The sequence below is a fragment of the Kogia breviceps genome, chromosome 12 (genome assembly GCF_026419965.1).
Source record: "Kogia breviceps isolate mKogBre1 chromosome 12, mKogBre1 haplotype 1, whole genome shotgun sequence".
NCBI classification, from domain to species: domain Eukaryota; kingdom Metazoa; phylum Chordata; class Mammalia; order Artiodactyla; family Physeteridae; genus Kogia; species Kogia breviceps.
The window spans coordinates 100,079,541-100,098,734 of record NC_081321.1 but is presented as its reverse complement, the minus strand read 5'-3'; the positions used below and the strand labels follow the sequence as shown (position 1 = coordinate 100,098,734).

The 19,194-nt window shown below is 50.5% G+C and overlaps 1 protein-coding gene across 12 annotated transcripts in view; it reads right to left on the bottom strand.

The window, feature by feature from the left end:
* TBC1D22A (TBC1 domain family member 22A) overlaps window positions 1–19,194 on the bottom strand; it is a 541,067-nt gene that overhangs the window by 449,652 nt on the left and 72,221 nt on the right. For all 12 annotated transcript variants that reach the window (XR_010835979.1, XM_059081667.2, XM_067010451.1 and 9 more), the window contains exon 5: window positions 4,664–4,734. Coding sequence is in view for 11 of the 12 variants with exons in the window: in XM_059081667.2 (XP_058937650.1) it covers window positions 4,664–4,734 (71 nt within the window). In the remaining variant the exon portion in view is untranslated. The remainder of the gene's footprint in view (window positions 1–4,663; window positions 4,735–19,194) is intronic.

Below are 19,194 nucleotides of genomic sequence, written 5' to 3'. Positions count from 1 at the left end.
GGCCCCTAGATAATTAAGCAAGACGGGAAATTATGCAAATGAAATATACTCAAGTATGCACTGAATTTTAAATGACGGAACTACAGAAAACTTAATTGCTGTATTAGCATGCTATAAAAACACTAATCATAAATGTAAAACAATGCATGCATATAGTTATATCAAAACTGTCCCGGTGACACAAACATCAAATCACTCCCTCCCGCTGGGTTCATGTGCAAACTCACCTCAATATATTGAAAGAAGGAAAGATGATACCAGAGTTTCACTGATCCTTTCTAATCATTCTACTGACTAGCATAAATGTCAAGTGTTTACTTTGTTTTTGTTCAATGTTTCTGAAATAGTTGTTTTTTAGAGTCAAAAATATGATTTTCTACAGCACTAACTTTTTAAATTTTTTTTAATTTTTATTTTATATTGGAGCACAGTTGATTAACAACGTTGTGACAGTTTCAGGTGTACAGCAGAGTGATTCAGTGATACGTATACACGTATCCATTCTTTTTCAAGTGCTTTTCCCGTTTAGGTTATTACAGAATACTGAGCAGAGTTCCCTGTGCTCCACAGTAGGTCCTGTTTGGTTATATCTGTTTTAAATAAATCAGTGTCTGCAGGATTAATTTTTTAAAGTTACTGCACGGCTTGCATGGAATTTCAATGTCAACCAGCGTCAGTGGTGGTTTCATGGAAAGTTCTAGAGCACGTCTTAGCTCTCCATAAGTGACCAGAGCCAAGTTTCCCATCTTTCTTCATTAAAGCAGCATTTCCTACTCATCAGTTAAGAACGGTGCTCAGCCACGAGCCACCGGGACCGTGTTAACGACAAATCTTGAACGTGGCGGGAGAGTCCTTCGTTCGCCAGGTCTTGAACTAGACTCATATTCAAGTTCAGCTGTGGTTGGTGGTCTTTCTAGACCGGACAGAGCGTAAATTCTTCCCGATCCTGGTTCAGCTCTTGATCCTGGACACCGAGGGGGCTGAGACACCCACCTCCGCGCCGGCAGCTGAGCCCCGGACCACACAATCGGCCTGGGTCAGGCCCAGCCGCTCCCCCGCCCGGCACCTCCGCCCAGGTGCGCTGCCCTCAGCGCCCTGTCTGCCAGATGGGCGGTGCCCATCTCGGGGGTGCCCTACCCTGTCCCACGTAGGGCCGGAGTGTCCTGGAGCAGCGGTCACCAACCCCGGGCCCGCCTGAGAACCCCTGGGGAAGCCAGATAGCAGTATTCCCCAAGCTGCCCAGGTGACACGAATGTGGACCCAGAATGGAAAGCCACACAGGTCAAGAGGTGACCTGAAACCGCCACGTCCCTGCTGCCCAGCCTGGGGTGGGCGCTCGGCGGACCCCCGTGTCACAGCGAGCCACAGGCGGTACCAACCCTGACACCTCAGTCCACCCAAGGCTCGGATCTGTTTCATGGGCCCAAACATCAGGATCTGCGAGGGCTTCCCAGGAGAGAGGAGTGTCGGGCTGGGTGAGACCCTCGGAGGCAGAGACCGACCGAGAGGCAGCCCTGACTGCGGAGACCCCTCCTCCACACGCCCCCCACCCCTGCGGCCCAGGAGCCCGCAGGGTTCTCTCCCCACCATCCCCGTGACGCCCTTGGGCCTGGCACGTGCACAGGGCCCAGCCAGGGCAGACCCACGAGGAACACCTGCCGGACCGGGCTGCACGAGGGGCAGGGCTCACCGTGCGCCCGGGCTTCCTGCCGCCGGACACGCGCTGAGGCTGTCCGCGCCGGGGGCACCCGTGGGACGAGCACAGGCCTCAGAAGCAAGCCCCTGGGTCCGGTTTACAGGACAGGAGGTGACCGCGCCCACGGTCCGACCTCCTTTCGCCTGTCCACACCCGGCTCTGCCCAACACCCCTCCGCCCGCTGGGTCCCCTGCCCCTGGGTGCCCAGAGCCCCCTCCCTGCCCCCGTGGCTGCACCACGTGCAGCTCGGGAGCCCTGCAGGCCGGGGTGTCACCCCTGCTCGCCCGCACAGGCCTGCACTGCCAATGAGCACAGTTCCAAAGCGCCCACCCTGGCTTTCTCCTCAACTGCCCGAGCCCCACCCACACCTGCAGGCCCGGACCCCCTCTTCCCCCTCCCGTTCTCCCTGCCCCAGGTCTAACCCCCTTCCAAGGGGCACAGACCACCGCTTCCAGAGGAATCTCTCGCACGTGCACGGTCTGGCACACAGCAAGCACTCGATAAATGCTTGCGAGACACGTGAAAAAGCAAAGGAAGAGAGCGGGAGATAGCAGCGCACTGGGGAAGCCGGCTCCTGGGAAGATGGGCTCCTTTCCGAGCAGCGAGATCCAGCTCTGTCCTGGGGGCAGCAGAGGAAGGCAGTGACTGCACCCTGTTCCGCAGGCCCCGTGACGGACACGACGTGGTCGTTTTCCCTTCCCTGCTACCTCCTGGCACCACACACAGTGCCTGAGACACGGAAAACGCTCGATAAATATTGATCAAGCGAATGCATAAGCCAACCGACGGCCCCTGCAAGAGGCTCCTGGCTTCAGCAGAAACGCGGCCCCCCAGCCCCCCACTTCAAGCCTTCGCCGCGCGGCCCCTGAGAGCCGGCCTCCCCTGGTGCCAGCTCCCCGTGGCTCCCCATCCCCTCCCTCGTCCAGGGGTCAGCCCGCTGCTTCCCGGGGAGCTGGCTCGCCTCGGCCTTGACTCCTCCGGGTCCTGCCTCCGCTGCATATGCCCCAGGCCACGTGACCTCTTCACCTTCCTCTCCGGAGGAGCCCTGACACCCCGTTCGAGATGCCACAGAAGCATCCCACCTTCTCCAAGAAGCCCTGCCTGGCACTGCCCTGCAACGGCCCCTCTTTCTTGGTGGGCCTTTGGCAGGACAGGCTCTGCTCATTGACCCCAACGCTCTTATTTATTTATTTTTTTTAACTCAGCCATCAACGCAAGCCTAAGAGAGCCACAACTGCCCCACTCCTCTCTGTCCTTTTTCTCCCTGACCTCTCACCCACCGCCACCACCTGCAGACCCTGGGAGTCAAGGCCTCCCCCCGGTACGTGTGCCCTCGGCACTTACACTGCTGCCCTCCTCTCGCCCGCGGTGCCCGCCTGCCTGCTTCCCATACATTCCACAGTCTGTGGTCCCCAGAGCAAACCGTGCTGCACCCCTGACCCAACCCAAGCACCCCAACCCGCTGTGGCGGGCTAGTGTCTAACTCCCCTCCGCCTCCGGGCAAAGGGCCCCTGTCATCAGTGGTGGTGAAGTGGATAAATGTGCCTGAGCCGGCTGGGCTTTCTGTCACCCGCATCCCCAGCGCTCCTGGTTACAGACTCGCCCCACCTCGCCCCCATCCCTTCCCGTCAGCCAGGTGGAGCCTGTGCTACCTCCTCTCCTGCCCCTCTGTCCGCTGAGCCCCGGCTGGCCCTTCTTCCAGGTCAGTCACTGGGCAGCACGAGCGGGGACCTAAAGCATGACCCACAGAGGCTGAGGACGACAGGAAAGAGGGCGGGGCAACGGAATTCACAGAGGACTTTCCACCAGGCGCAGCACACCCTCAACAAAGACAACACCGCAACAGAGGCTCTTAAGGGTATTTTCATCCAAACTTCCCGTAACCTGTCTCAGAGGACATTTGGAAAACTGGATACAAACACTTAAAATGAAAAACACCAGGCCTTCCCTGGTGGCGCAGCGGTTGAGAGTCCGCCTGCCGATGCGGGGGACGCGGGTTCGTGCCCCGGTCCGGGAGGATCCCACGTGCCGCGGAGCGGCTGGGCCCGTGAGCCGTGGCCGCTGAGCCTGCGCGTCCGGAGCCTGTGCTCCGCAACGGGAGAGGCCACAACGGTGAGAGGCCCGCGTACCGCAAAAAAAAAAAAAAAAAAAAAAAAAAACCACCAAACAACGAAAACATAAGCCATTGCAGTAGGTCTAATTTTAACTGCAAGAGAATATTTAATCACTAAATATTCACCATTCAGAGCTGCATCTGCAATTAGGATTATGAGGTACTAAGCTGCAAATTTATCAAGACTCATTAGCACGAAAGGGTCTTTTAAATACTGAACGTCAGACCCAATTTAGAGTGAACTCTTAGGCGTCCTTATTAACTTAGCTCCAAAACTAATAAAAAAAAAGGAAAGGGGAAGAAAGCTGTGAATAAACGACTCTGAAATTTTCAGCAGGGCCAAGCTCACTTCTGACATTGACTCAGGTGCAGTACCGGCACCCGAACTTCTCCAGAAGCCTCCACGACGGGCAGCTCAGCACTAGGAGTGAGCAAAGCCACAACTGCAGCCTCCGTCCCACAAACTGTTCCTAATGTCGTGGTTTCTAACATTTAAAACAAAATCCTCAGTCAAACATATTTCGCTGTTTGCATCCTCAGAGGTGAAATAATTCTCTATGCTGGAACTTTTCTATACCACAGGTTTGGAACTACCACAAATATTTAAAAACTAATAAAATCAGAGAAAAAGAATACAGCTGTCATCAATTATGACTTATCCTCATTTTCCGCCAGCCTTGTCAAACCAAGCTTGAAATTAAGCAAAGGATGGGAAATGCCATCGCAGCCCCGTCGAAGGCCCAGATCACCACGGCACAGACAGGGCACGTGACGGGGCCGGGAGCCTGGCCGGGCCAGGGGCGCCTGTCCTCGCAGGAGGACGTACGCACGGCAGGCAGGCCGGGGGGACTCACCGAGAGCAGCTTCCACGTGATGGCACGGACGGGCTTCGGGATCCCGGACCAGCTCAACTTCCGCAGTTCCTCTGTTGACAAAAAAGAGACGGGGAAAAACAGAGTTACCAACAGCAAGCAAACCTTCCACTGTGTGGTAACCCCCTCCACCAGTTACTAGGGGCAAAGAGCCCCGTGAATGAGACCAGACTGAACCTAAATGATAAAAAGTCCAGATACTGACTGTTGCCAACAGACGAGAGAGGTTTCCACTCTATTCAAGCAAAGCTAAACGTGACCCGTTTACATTTAAATCTTAGCGTGTGTTTGCTGAACGCACCCCAGTGTCCCTGGAGCCACCGAGACAGGTGAGGTCCAGAGGACTCGGCTTCCTTCCACCCCTCCTTCCTTCCTACCCTCTTCCTTCTTTCCTTCTCTCTCTCTCACGCCCTCCCCCTCCCAACTTCACATCTTTCCTTCATCCCATGTCACTCTCACTAAGAAGACCTACATGAGGTGTTTTTCCCAGGACTGGTTTTGAAAGACTTTCCTTCATGGACATACGCTTGTGTCTACACAGCACTGATAAGGATGTAGCCACATTACACACACCAAGGACAATCAAGTTTAAAGAGTACAAGTCGGGCTTCCCTGGTGGCACAGCGGTCGAGGGTCCGCCTGCCGATGCAGGGGACGCGGGTTCGTGCCCCGGTCCGGGAAGATCCCACGTGCCGCGGAGCGGCTGGGCCCGTGAGCCGTGGCCGCTGGGCCTGCGCGTCCGGAGCCTGTGCTCCGCAACGGGAGAGGCCGCGACAGTGAGAGGCCCGCGTACCGCAAAAAAAAAAAAAAAAAAAGAGTACAAGTCACTGCTGCCATAACGGACACCTACGGTGGGGGGTGGGGGGGTTGTCACAGAGGGGCGGGGCTGGCAGGGGCAGAGGAGCCTGGACGAAGGGCAGGATGGGGCAGAGCCTGGGCCGGGCGGGTGGGGCAAGGATAAGGGCCCCTGAATTCTGTCTGACCTTCTGGGTCTCCTCCAGTGTCTCCATCACATGCTCTGAACGGCTAGAGGACACATTTCAATTTGTAGACAGATAACAGTCAACGCCACAGAAACTGAAGTAATTATTTCTTTCCTTTAAGTTAGGGATCCACCATTGGGTCCTCCACCCAACAGCTCAGAGCTAATGATTAATACTAGGAATAAAAGAAATGATTAAAGAGAAGACTTCGGTAATATAATCAACAAAAGACAAAGTCCTGGCATCTAATCTTTTTCCAATTACTAAAGCCTAAGGAAAATAAGGACAGAAAAACTGGGCAACGGTACCAGCGATAACTTGCGTTTCGCGGCAATCTCAGAAAATATCAAATCTTCCCCAGTTCCCTAAGGATGTTATGAAAAGCAGGAACCTAATATCCGAACACCAGGAATGCAATGTTTACCGATCATGTTCCCAGGGCCTCTCTGACTGCATGAGCCTGGCTTTCTGATGGTCGTTTATGAAGAAAGCCGAGCGAAATCTCAGTCATTAATGTTCTCTCTCTTCACGAAACAAACTCATAAAAGTGGTACCTTAAATGGACAGTATGGGACACAGTTCTGACTTTGTGTGAGCTCTGGTGTTTAAGAGAAGCTTTCATATATACGATTTGATCCTCCAGACAGCTTGAGTCCATCAGGGCTGCAATCCTACAAGGTGAAGGAGGAACAGCCTCAGAGAGGTCAGGTGACTTGGCCATGGCGGCACAGGAAGCACGTGACCTTCACGTCCCGGAATCCTTCCCCACGATGAACTCCCATTACTAAGAAGGCTTCTTGGAACACAGACGAGAGCGAAATCTTAGATCAAAACGCAACGGGATAGCCAAAGAATAGCAGACCCCAGTAGGATTCACTCCAGGAATGAGAGGATGGTTCCGCATCAGGAAATCTTATATTATAACTTTATTACGGTGTTGGAATGAGTGGATGGGAGAAGTAACAGGACTGCTCTGACAGGTGTCAGGTGTGGACTTTCCCCCGGGGCCCATTCGCCCCGTTCACCTTTCCAAGAGGATCCTGGCTATGCAAAGTGGACCACCCCCAGCAGCCCAGGGGAGGCTGAACCCACCTGCCTCACCCTAAACTTAGACCGGGTTGGCTGGTATGGAGCTAAGCCACGCCCTCACCAGTGACGGATTCGGCAACGGGCCTGGGACCCTATCTGAACCACTGAGAAGAGAGAGCAAATTAGCTGGGGGCTTCTGAGAAAGCTCCTCCTGGCTCTTGGGAAATGTGTCGGAGGTATAACCCTCTCTTGCTTCCTCTGAACGTTGCTCGGGTCAGATGTCAGGCTGGGGACCGCGACAGCCACCTAGAATCCAGCCGGCCTGAGGACGAAGCCAGCAGAGAGGCCGGCAGCCCCAGGAGACAGGGTTCGGAGTTCAGCAAGACGGGCAGATGCAAGGGACAAAAACCAACAGCTTGCCACTACTGACAAAAAAATAAATAGAAAACCCGGCAGGCATAAAACCTTAACAAGAAATGCACAACACCGTCTGAAGAAAACTATAGGGGTTTTACTTAAAGACATAAAGAAATAGAGGAAAACACGGAGCTCAATGACTGACATTAACAAGTATTTAAGGAACACATCCACGGGGCCAGGCGCGGGGCCGGCGGTCGGGGAATTACTCAAGTGACCACCACACAGCCCCCCCCGGGCGCAGGGAACTCACCCCCCACTCCAAGGTCATGGCAAATGTAAAATCAAGACTGGATTAAGTGCCTAAAAGACGAGGTGAAGAGCACAGTGAAGTCCTCAGTGAGAAGGTGTACCCAGTTAGGGAGGTCCTTGAGGACATGAGAACTGAAATAAGACCTAGAGATGCGGAGGGATCAACTGAGAGAAGAGGGGGCCGGAAGGGGAATATTCTGGGCCCAGGGAACAGCTTATGCAAAGCCTTGACCATAGCGGAAAAAGGATCGGAGGGGCCAGTGGCCCCAAAGAGCCCACTTACGGGGCTACTTAGGAAGCCCAGGGCAGAGGTGATGGTGGCTACGATGGTGACAGTGAGAGAAGGGCGATGACCAAAGAGAAATTTAGGAGATAAAGATAAGAAGACAGAGAAGACTGGATCTAAGACTCAAAATTACAATGCGGCCAACTGTCCATCTTTTAAGTTCGAAGCAAAGACCATCAAAATTCCAACAGGATAGACTGCAGGACAGACTGAAACTTAATTAGCTGACCTGAAGTTCATCCGGAACAGCACATGCATAAGAGCGGCCAATAAAATTTCCAAAAAGAATAACGTAAAAGAATTTGCATTAACGGATAAGAAAATGTATACTAGGACTACAATAATTAAGACATTAGGATTCTAAGAGCAAAACTAAAATGAAGAGAGAGATACGTGTAACAGAATAAGTGGTTCACATCAAACCTGTATCTAGTTGTGATAAAAAGGGCATTTCAAATCAAGGGGCCCACCAACTCGTGACGTCCTAACAATATAGTATCTATTTTCAGAGAAGTAAGTTAGAACATATATCTTACCATACAAAAACACATTTCCAGATGATTAAAGATCCAAAGATCTAAATGCAACGTGAGTCTATAAAAGGAATGATTTTTTAAATACAAGAAAATATAAGAGAATATCTTGCTGCCTCTGGGATGGGAAAAAGGTCTTCCGAAGCAAGACACAAATCTCAGAAACTATAAATAAAAAGCTTAACAAATTAACTATATAAAGGTTTAAAATGACTGTACAGTGAAAGAAACTATGTTAACAAAAACAAATGACAGATCTGAAAAATACCCACGCAACATAAAATATTAAAAGGTTAGCATCACTAATATGTAAAGAACACATAAAGAAGTTAGAGTGATCAATCTACAGAGAAATGGAAAATTCACAGGGGACAGAAATGGCTAGTAAATGTACAAAAGTAGGCACGTAACCTTAATGGTGATCAAAGAACTACATTATCAAAGCAAGACACTTGTCAAAAGTTAGAATCTTAAATAATGCCCCATATTGATGAGATTCTGGGTAAACAGCCACGCTCTTATAGTTTGGTAGGAGTGTATATTGATATGATTTTTTTGTTGGTCAAATCTTAAAGGTGTATAATGCCTGAGCAGCGACCTCACTTGAAGAAACCTATTCGACAAGCATGTCTGCAAAGGTACACAAGGATTATGCACACGGGTGTTCATCTGAGCACAATCATAACAGAAAATTAGAAACAAAGTGTCTATTAATAGGGAGGTGATTAAAAACCCTGTTACATCCCCACTGGGCGACAATGCTGCCATGGAGAAGAATGGGTGTCTTTTTGTGGGTGGATATAGAATAAACTTATCGAAATTACGAAAAGAGAGCAACAGAGAAGAGAATATAGCCGCACTGAGTACTTCTGCCGGCACACACAGGAACTGAGAAGCACAGCCAGACTTGGGGAGGGGTTCAGGGAGCCGGCTCGAGGACGCCGAAGACCTACCTTTCATCGTCTACCCTGCTGTGTTTCTACAAAGTTCCTGTGGCGTCGCCACCTTCACCTCCAACTTTGCAAAATCCACCCAGCCTTCCAGGCCCAGCTCAGCCTCGTGCAGATCTAGGACACCTTCCTGACGACTCCAGCCGTCACTCACTTCCCTCTTCTGTGAGTGCCACCTGGAGCCCAGAGCCCGGAGCCTGGAGCCCGGAGCCTGGAGCCCGCCCACCGTCAGGGCCACGCCATGAGCCTGAGCCTCACTTCCTAGAAGGGGCTTAGGAGTTCCTGGAGGTCAGACCCCATGATTCTCCCACTTGTCTGTCCTGATGCAGTGCCTTGCGATTGCTTGGGAGTAAGTCCTGGAGAGATGCAAGGCCAGTTCCTCCCTCCAGCCCTTTAGAGGTGTTTCTTTTTTCTTTTTTTTCTTTTTTTTTGGGGGGGGGCGGGGGGGGCAGGTGTCACATTTTTAATTGCAGTGTAATTTATACACCATAAAAGAATGAATATAGCCCCCCAACAAGACTTGAGAACACTCCTCTCACCCTCTTCTAGTACCTCCTTGCCCCCCACTCCGAGCTAACCCCTTTCTGATTATCTATCACCATAGATTAGCTCTGCCTGTCCTTAAAATTCACGTAAATACTACACACGGGATGCCCTCATTTATGTCCTACCTCTCTGCTCATAATGTGTCTGTCAGAGTCATGCGCGTAGCAGCAGTTCCTTCTTTACAAGCGGGGACAGTATTCTCTGCTACGAATATACCACCACTTGTTCAGGTATCCACCTGTTCACAGATGCCTGGGTTATTTGCAAGCTTTCCTCCATGGAAAAAGCTGCTATGCCCATTCCTGTGGATACCTGCTTCATGGGTGTATGTTTCCAATTCTATCGGGCAAATATGAAGCAGCGGAACTGTTGGGTCACAGGACAGATACATCTTTAACCTTTTTTTTTTTTTTTTTTTTTTTTTTTTTTTGCGTTATGCGGGCCTCTCACTGTTGTGGCCTCTCCCGTTGCGGAGCACAGGCTCCGGACGCACAGGCCCAGCGGCCATGGCTCACGGGCTTAGTTGCTCCGCGGCATGTGGGATCCTCCCGGACCAGGGCACGAACCCGTGTCTCCTGCATCGGCAGGCGGACTCCCAACCACTGCGCCACCAGGGAAGCCCTTTAACCTTATTTTTAAAAAACTGCCACGTGGTTCTCCAAAGTGGTTGTACCGTTTTCCACCTTCCACCGTTAACGTACGCAAGTTTTCACCGCTCCACGCCCTGGTCAAAGTTTAGGGTTACGTCGGTCTTTAATTTTCATCGTTCTACTAAATGTTAAATGGTATCTCATTACAGTTTTAATTAGCCATTCTGTGGTGAGTAACGACGTTGCACGCTGAACAGACTTTCACGTGCTTTCTGGCCATTTTTATACCTTTTATGACGTTTATATTGAAATCTTTTGCCCATCTGTTTATTGGGTTGTTCCTAGTAATTTTATTATTGATTCGTGGGTCTGTTCCTAATGACGGATTTTTCTTCTGACTCCAGGTCATATTTTCCTGTTTCCTTGCGGCGCCAGATGTGCCCGTTATCGATTTACTGCCTCTCTGATCGTGGAACCGGCTCTTGTAAGTATTTCTCCTTGGTCAGCTGGCAAGACGCTCTCCTTTTCAGCAGAGGGCGAAGGAAGGACCGTCGAGGAGAAAGGGCTGCTCTGGCCCAGGTTCTCCAGGCGGCTGCAGAGGGTGGTCCCCAGGTCCCTTTAGCTCTCGCCTCCCCCTGAGCAGGCTTTCTCCCGCGCTTAGGCCCTGCGGAGCGTGTTTTCTCCAGCACGCGGGCCCTGAGCACACAGGACTTCTCCCACGTTCAGCTACTGGCCAGAGCCACTTCCCAGTCGCGGTACCGGCAGCAAGTGACGGCCAGCAACACCCCGCAGCCGACGCCTGCGTGAGCTCCGGTGGTTGTCTGACTGACTGCTTTCTGGGGATTCTTTCCCTGCCCCACGGAGTCTCACCCCACCCGTGAACAGATCAGCACCCCGCCAAGGACTTGAAAGGACGCTCTGCCGATGCCTGTGCTCTACCTCTGGCTTTCCTCTGCCTCCAACTGTAAACCGGAGCAAATGCAAAGCTCGCCTCGCTGTTGCCCTTTGTTCAGGGACACGGTCCGGCATCACCTGTTCCACAAGGTCCCAAGGCAGCTAATGTCAAGTGCTGGGGGCAGTTTTCCAGTTGTCACAACAGGGGCGCAATTCCTTTGACAGTTAATCCTCCACGGGCTGAAGCAAAAGGCAACTTACTAACATAGATGAAAGACACTTTTGTCTACTCATCAGGGATACTGGACGCTAGTCTCTTTTTCTTACAATGCCTTTGCAAGGTTCCAGTATCGGGGCTACGCCACCTTAATATGAGCTGAGAAGTGTGTTCTCCTCTCTTTTCTGAAATGAAGGACTTTCTGGAGAATCAGCATTATTTCCTCCTAAAATGTTTGATGGGGTTCAATGGAAAAGCCATTTGACCCTGACACTTTCCTCACGTGAAGGTTTTTTTAAGTACAAATTTATGTTTTAAACTGATATGAGAGTTTCCAATTGCCTCTTGCATCTGTTTTGTTAGGCCATGTTTCTCAAGGACTATGTCTGTTTCATGTACATTCTTGAATTTATTGGCATGAAGTTGTCAACAGTATCCACTTATTATTTTTTAACGTCTGTAGGGTCTGTAGTGATGTTTCCTCTTTCATATCTGACACTGGTAATTTGTGTTTTCTCTCTTTTCCCACTGGTCAAGTCTAACTACAAGTTTTTATTGATCTTTTCAAAAAACTAATTTTAGATTTTCTTGATTCTTGCTCTTGTTTGTACGCTTTTCAGTTTACTGATTTCCACCTTTATTTTATTTCCCTTCTTTTATTTTGGTTTTGTTTAATTCCCTCCTCTTTTCCTAGCTTCTTAAGGTAGAAGCTTTGATCACTGATTTGAACCTTTATTCTTTTCTAATATAGGCATTTAAAGGCATAAATTTCCCTCCGAGCATTGTTTTAGTTGTATCATATACATTTTTATAGGTATTGTCATTATCATTCAGTTTGAAACGTTTTCTAATTTTCCCTGTGATTTCTTTGATCCATGAGTTATTTAGAAGTATGTTGATAAATTTCCAAATATTTGAGGATTTCCTGGGTATCACAGTGGACTGCTTTCTAATTTAAAGGATCTGGTCAGACGAACCTGGTGTTACTTCAATCCTTTGATATTTATCACGGCCTGTTTTGGCCGCGCATATGGTCTACTTGGTGAATGTGCCATATGTCCTCGAAATGAATGTGCATTCTTCAGTTGGTGGATGTGGTATTCTACACACCAATTAGATCCAGCAGGTTGACGGCACTATTCATATCTCCCTTTACTGATTTTTATATCTACCTATTCTATCAATTACTCAGGAAGGGGTGTTAAAATTTCTGCCTAAGACTGGAAATTGGTCTATTTCTTTCTTTATTCCTGTCAATGTTTGCTTCATGCATTATGAAGCTGTGTTATTAGGTACACACACATTTAGGAAAGGTACCTCTACTTAACGAGTTGAACCTCGTATGGTTATAAAACATCCCTCTTTGTCTTAATAAAACTCTTTGTCTTTATGTTTATTTTTTCTGGTATTATTATAAGCAAATTAGTTTTCTTATGATTAGCGCTTCCCTGGCGTACCTTTTTCCACCTTTTATTTCAACTGCCTGAGTCTTTACGTTTCCAGCGTGGCTTTTCTTCCAGCTCTCTGTCCCCACACTTCTTAGAATCAGACTGCAAAATCACTAGCTGTCTAAGAGAGAAAACTAAAATGTAAGAAATTAAGCAGAAAATGAATGAGAAACAAATAGCATTTTTTCTACAATAGTGCATCTGCTTTCTAAAAAATAAAATTTGGAAACATTTTTATGAAAACAACACCAATATCACAACTCCATACTCATCTGTACTGTCTTTCCTTCTCAATAAAATTCCCACCTGGGAAATTGACATTGCAAAGAGTCCATGATGAAAGGAAGCAGAGGGGTATAGAGCAACGAACGCTGGTTGTGGATTCAATGGACCCGGGTTCAAGGCCCAGCGTGTGGCCAACGAGAATCTGTGTGGCCTTGGTCAGTACTCTCAATCTCTCCTGAGCCCCAGTTTCTTCCTCTAAAACTTGTAGCAAGATAAAAATACCTTCCTTGCTTAAATCACAGAATTTCTGTAAGAGACAATACATGAGAAAGCATTGTGACATACTATACAAATGCAAGAACACGATTCTGTTACGCTTACTGATGTAATTATTTGGCTGGTTGGGCTGTGAACCCAAACCATGCAGCCACTGGGACTCATTCGTTCTAATTGGATGTAAAATATCACATTTGAGACTGAACCAGAAATCTGTCACAAAATGGTGTATGCAAAGAACTCTTGTTATAAGTACCTTTTTTTTTTTTCTGAAAAGCCAGGAATAACAGAAAAATCAAACCATAATTTAAGCTATTTTTTTCTAATACTCCTCTCTTTTAAACTGGCTTTAATTCTTATTTTTTAAAACTTTGGCAGTACTGAAATCTGGGACAGAAATAAGAAATGCATGTATATTACTATCTCTCCTAGGCTCTTGCTTGAATCCAATCCAGAAGCTGAGCTGTCACCAGCATCAGAACGCCCTGCAGAACAAGCACACCTCTCGTTCCTGAAAGCCACGGTTCGGCAGAGTCTCATAAATCGGCAGTTTGACCAGCGCTTATCGAGCACCCCTTTGTGTAAGCTGCCCTTGGGGCCAAAGCCACCTCCACACTCGCCTCGCTCCGAGTCCATCACACATGTTGATTTACCCCGTCTGTGAACACCGATCGACTCTGAAGGAGCCTCGGAGGTTACGCTTAGAGCCGGTTCCTACCCTCCAGCGGCTCACTGGAAGGAGGGAGGGAAAGTCTCACAGCGCAGTGTTCAGGGATGCTGCTCGAGAAAGGTGTGCAGGTGACGCGGGACACCGGGGTAGAGGTGGGCTCCTCCCTGAAGAAGGGGGACACGGGGAAGATTCCCAGCGAGCTGCTGCTCGAGAGGCACCTTGAAGCCAACTCGACACCTGGAAGGTTCATCTCTGCCGACGACCCTTGACCTCATCGACACAGCAGGAAAGGAACAATGTCATAAACAAGAACGAGGGCATCAAGGAGGAGACGAGAGCAGACAAGAAATGTCAACAAAAATCTGGAAGATGGAAGGTGGATGAGAGAGAGGGAGCTGACTCGGCGGAGCAGTGAAGAGGCTCAAACCTGCCGCCTGAGAAGGGGAGGCCCGTCCACGGCAGAGAGCCCCAGAGGCCCGGCGGCTGCTGAGTGCAGGTGGACCACTTCCAAGGCACGGGGGGCAGCCGGACCCCCAGAGCCACACGGGAGTCCCCACCTCCCACACAGAGAAACAACTCTAGGGTAAAGCAGAAAGTCACACACGGCTGGTACCGGTGGCTCAGTCCCGAACCAGAGTTCCAGCCACAGGAGCACGATGGATCCCCATTTCCCAAACACTGTGACATGAGCTACACGGAGAAGGGTGGGGAAGGAGAAGAGGGAGGGAAACCACAAGAGGTAACCTCTCTGCGTCCAGAGCCAGAAGGCAATAAAAACAGCTAGACTGTAAATACCTGCAGAATTTGCAGAGTGCTTAGGAACAGAAAGGGAAGTCTACAGTTTCTTATACCAAGACACAGAGTGACAGCCCGTGGGGAGGGCATGCAGGGTGAGGAGGGCTGGGGGCCGAGAACTGCTGCTTCCAGTCTTATATTACTGCTACATTTTTCAGACCAGGTGCGTGCGTTACTTTGAGAGAAAGAAAACTAACTGGGTAAGGTGTATGCCAAGGGGCCCAGAGCACTGCAGCTGGAGGAAGCCACCCACCCAAAAGCACGGTGGAGTGGACTATAAAACATCTTCACAGAACTGGACGTAGCTCAGCACAATGCACCCCCCGCCCAGGGGGAGGGTGCGAGGGGGTGCCAGCGAGAAATCAGGCTGGAGAGGGAGGCAGGGCCTGGATCATACGGGTAAGGCTGGGACGGCGTGCCACCACCTGGACTTACACTCAGAGGAGCTGAGGGGCCGGCGGGGGCGGGGGAGAGGGGCGGGGAGTGTTAAGCCAAGATTGCGAAGGTGTTGCGACCAGAGGTGGGTTTCCGAAGCAGAAGCCCCGGTATTTGGAGCGAACGCCGCAGGGCTTGCTGGGTGACTAGGGAGCTAGCGGGAGAGCACGGTGACCCCTTCCAGATGTGAGGGGCACAGCAGCCGGTGGACCAGCCAAGGGATGAGCCCGGATCCAGCTGCCCCTGCGTCCTGCTCACCGCCCCGTCACCCCACGGCCACCCCACACCCAGTGCGCCAGGCTTTGTGCTGGAACGGAGGCGGGAATCCACCAGGCTGGTGCACCCTGCAGCACCCGCTTTGGAACACGAGGAACCCCCAAGCGGGGGGGGATGGCTGCCCCTGGAAGCAGATCACGGCCACCCCACCACCCTCGGGCTTTCAAAGGCAAGTAGGTAACTTTCCAGGGAAGCCTGCTTCTCTTCTGAGGTGAAAATACGGAGAAATGGAAAACCTCCTAGCCGCCGACACGTCAGTGACGCGTCCTACGGTGGCCCTCGGCACTCTGTGTAAGGGGAAGCCTGGACGGGAGAGGAAAGAGTGCGGCAGGCCTGAAGAAGACGCCTGTCCCGTTCCTGCCTGGCCTTTGGCAAACTGGAACAAGGTTTCCCTTCCACAGACAGAGCTAGGAGGGTGATAGAGCTAAAGGATCCTTCTGGAAGGTGTTTCTGCAGGACCCTGGGGCCCAAGTTGCAGTAGGGATGGTGAGGGCCACACTCTCTGAGCTCTCAGGAGCCAGCTTCCGTCTGTCTGGCAGCAAGAGGAGGAGGTGAGAGGCAAGGATGCCCAACTGCTTGGCAGCTCTTCTCGGTGTTCTGGGATTCGCATCTTGATGACCCTTAATTGCTGCAACTCACATAATAAAGTTTCGGAAAATAAGTTCTCTAGCTATAACTTTTTCTTTTTTCTAAAGGGTTTTCCTCCAGACAGGGAAGGCGTGTGCGTTTAGAGGCATCAGAACTGGCGGAAATGGACAAATGCTCCTCTTGGGGACACAGAGCTGAGCCCAGGGAGAGGGGAATACGGGGGTGAGGAGAGGCCGCCAGGGCTCAGGACCTGACGCGAGTCCTGCACGGTCTAGATGGCAGGCCAGGAAAGGCTTTGCACAGCGAGGCCACTTGAAAGGTGGGGTGAGGTCCACCAGACAGACAGACAGACAGACAGAGGGAAAGGCCTTCCCCACAGGGAGCATCTGAACCAAGGCCTGTGGGCTGGGGGCAGCAGGGCTCAGGTGGGGCCCTAAAAGAAAACCTGGAGGGACACAGTCAGGGCCGACCACATGAAGGACAGCAATGCTTTTATTTATTTATTTATCTATTTTATTTTATTTATTTATTTTTGGCTGCGTTGGGTCTTCGTTGCGGTGAGCAGGCTTCTCATTGTGGTGACTTCTCTTGTTGCAGGGCACGGGCTCTAGGCACGCAGCTTCAGTAGTTGTGGCTCACAGGCTCTAGAGCGCAGGCTCAGTAGCTGTGGCACACGGGCTCAGTGGTTGTGGCTCACAGGCTCTAGAGCCCAGGCTCAGTAGTTGTGGCACACAGGCTCAGTAGTTGTGGCTCACGGGCTCTAGAGCCCAGGCTCAGTAGTTGTGGCACACGGGCTCAGTAGTTGTGGCTCACAGGCTCTAGAGTGCAGGCTCAGTAGTTGTGGCGCACGGGCTTAGTTGCTCCGCGGCACGTGGGATCCTCCCAGGCTCGAACCCGTGTCCCCTGCACTGGCAGGCAGATTCCTAACCACCGTGCCACCAGGGAAGCCCAGCGATGCTTTTATTTTGTATAAAATTACCTAACCTGACTTATGGGGCTGTAACTAACTCCCAACCAGGATAGGAATCACAGGCGGAGTGGGATACAGATTCCTGGGCCTTGAGCGGGTTCTAAGCGGGGAGGTATCCCCTCCGCTCCTGACCACAGAGCGGGGGCACCACCGGCCTCACCCAGGGGACACCCCCCAGCAGGAGCCGTGCCTGAGGCTGCGACTTCACCAGGAAGGATTTAACGACCACACGAGGGAAGCTGGACCACCCGTCCCCACAGTCCTGAGAGTCCTGAGAAAGGGGGAGAGGGCCACCCCCGCCGCCAGAGTTTCCCGCCATTTCCTTTGCCCACAGACATAAAGACCTGAAGCCACTGGCAAGAAAACACATGGCGAGGCCTTCCGAGCTCCAGACTCTGGCTGCCCGACTGCATTTCACAACCCGGAAAGAGAAATGTTTTTAAAAGAATGAAACGACGGGGCTTCCCTGGTGGCGCAGTGGTTGAGAGTCCGCCTGCCGATGCAGGGGACACGGGTTCGTGCCCCGGTCCGGGAAGATCCCACATGCCACGGAGTGGCTAGGCCCGTGAGCCATGGCCGGGAGAGGCCACAACAGTGAGAGACCCGCATACCGCAAAAAAAAAAAAAAAAAAAAAAAAAAAAAAAGAATGAAACGACAGAGAGGCGTTTTATTGTAGAAACTGTGCTACAATTAACTGCTAAGTCATTCTACATGAGATCAACCACATTCCTAAAAATTAAGTTTATTACCTGCTTTCAAAGGTCCCTCCGCCAAAAAGAGCTGCTCACAACAGCTGCTCGCTAAGTCCCCACAAAGGAAACCAAGACTCACACCCCCCTTCCCTCTTGTACCACGCACTGCAACCCCATCTACCGCCACACAAACCATTCACGTGCTTTACGAAACAGCCAAGTAACGCACCTCCTGTTCACCGCTTGATCCGCAGGTGCTCTAGGAAATCCCTCCCTCACACCATTTTTAGAACACATCTCCAGGAAGCGTTTTATTCACTAGATGAAGCTGGCCACGTCATCATCAGAAAGGAACACAGGACTGCGGGTATTCGAACCAAAAAGGAAACCTGGCAATCTTATTTTTTTCCTTGTCATTTGTTTTTGTTTTGCTTGATTTTGCTAGTTTTAACACAGTTACTTGCTTGCATCACAAACAGGAGTCTCCTTTCCTCTTCCTTTCCTTTCCCTTGTTTCTATTATAATTTACCTCCATGAATATGCCCGATTTGTTCACAGAGGGGGAAACAAATCCTGTTAAGACAGAAGTCACTTTGTCAGCAATGACAGGAAAACAGCTCTACCCTCCACGGTAGGTGTCCTGCTTCTCCTTGTCCCTCCCATCTGGAAAGTTCGAGGCCACCTCCCCCCGGCCCCTGCCAGCTGCCGCAGGAAACAGCCCAACCGGCCCGAGTCAGCTTCCCTGCTGATCCCTATGTTTAGCCTGGTCCTCGTGGCAAATCAGCTAGAAAAAAACGGACAGTATCAAGAGACGCGGATGTCCTGATAAAAAGACAAGTAACCCAGTTAAAAGTAGGCCAAAGGAGCTTAACAGCTCTGTCTTCAAAGAAGAGATACAAATGGCCAATAAGCACGTGAAAAGATGCTCAAACTCATTAGCCATCAGGGGAATCGAAACTACAAGCAGATGCCATTTCACACCCACTCGGATGGCTACAATAAACAACGCAGAAGAACTGCAGCTTCTGTGACAACCTATATGAGAAAAGAGTCTAAGAAAGAATGAATATATGTATAACTGAACCCCTTCGCTGTACACCTGAAACTAACACATTGTCAATCAACTCTACTCCAACAAAATTAAAATTTAAAAAAAAAAAAAGAAAAAAGAAAAACTGGAGCCCTCATCTAATGCGGAGGGAGGGGAATGTAAAATGCTGCAGCTCCTTTGGAAAACAGGCTGGCAGTTCCTTAAAAAGTTAAACAGAGTTACCACGTGACTCAGCAATTCCACTCCTAGGTATTTCGCCCAGATGAAAACATATCCACATAAAAACACGTACGGACATGAGTGTTCACGGCAGCGTTACTTTTAACAGCCAGAAAGTGGAAACACTCCAAATATCCATCAACTGATGAATGGATAAATAACATGTGGCC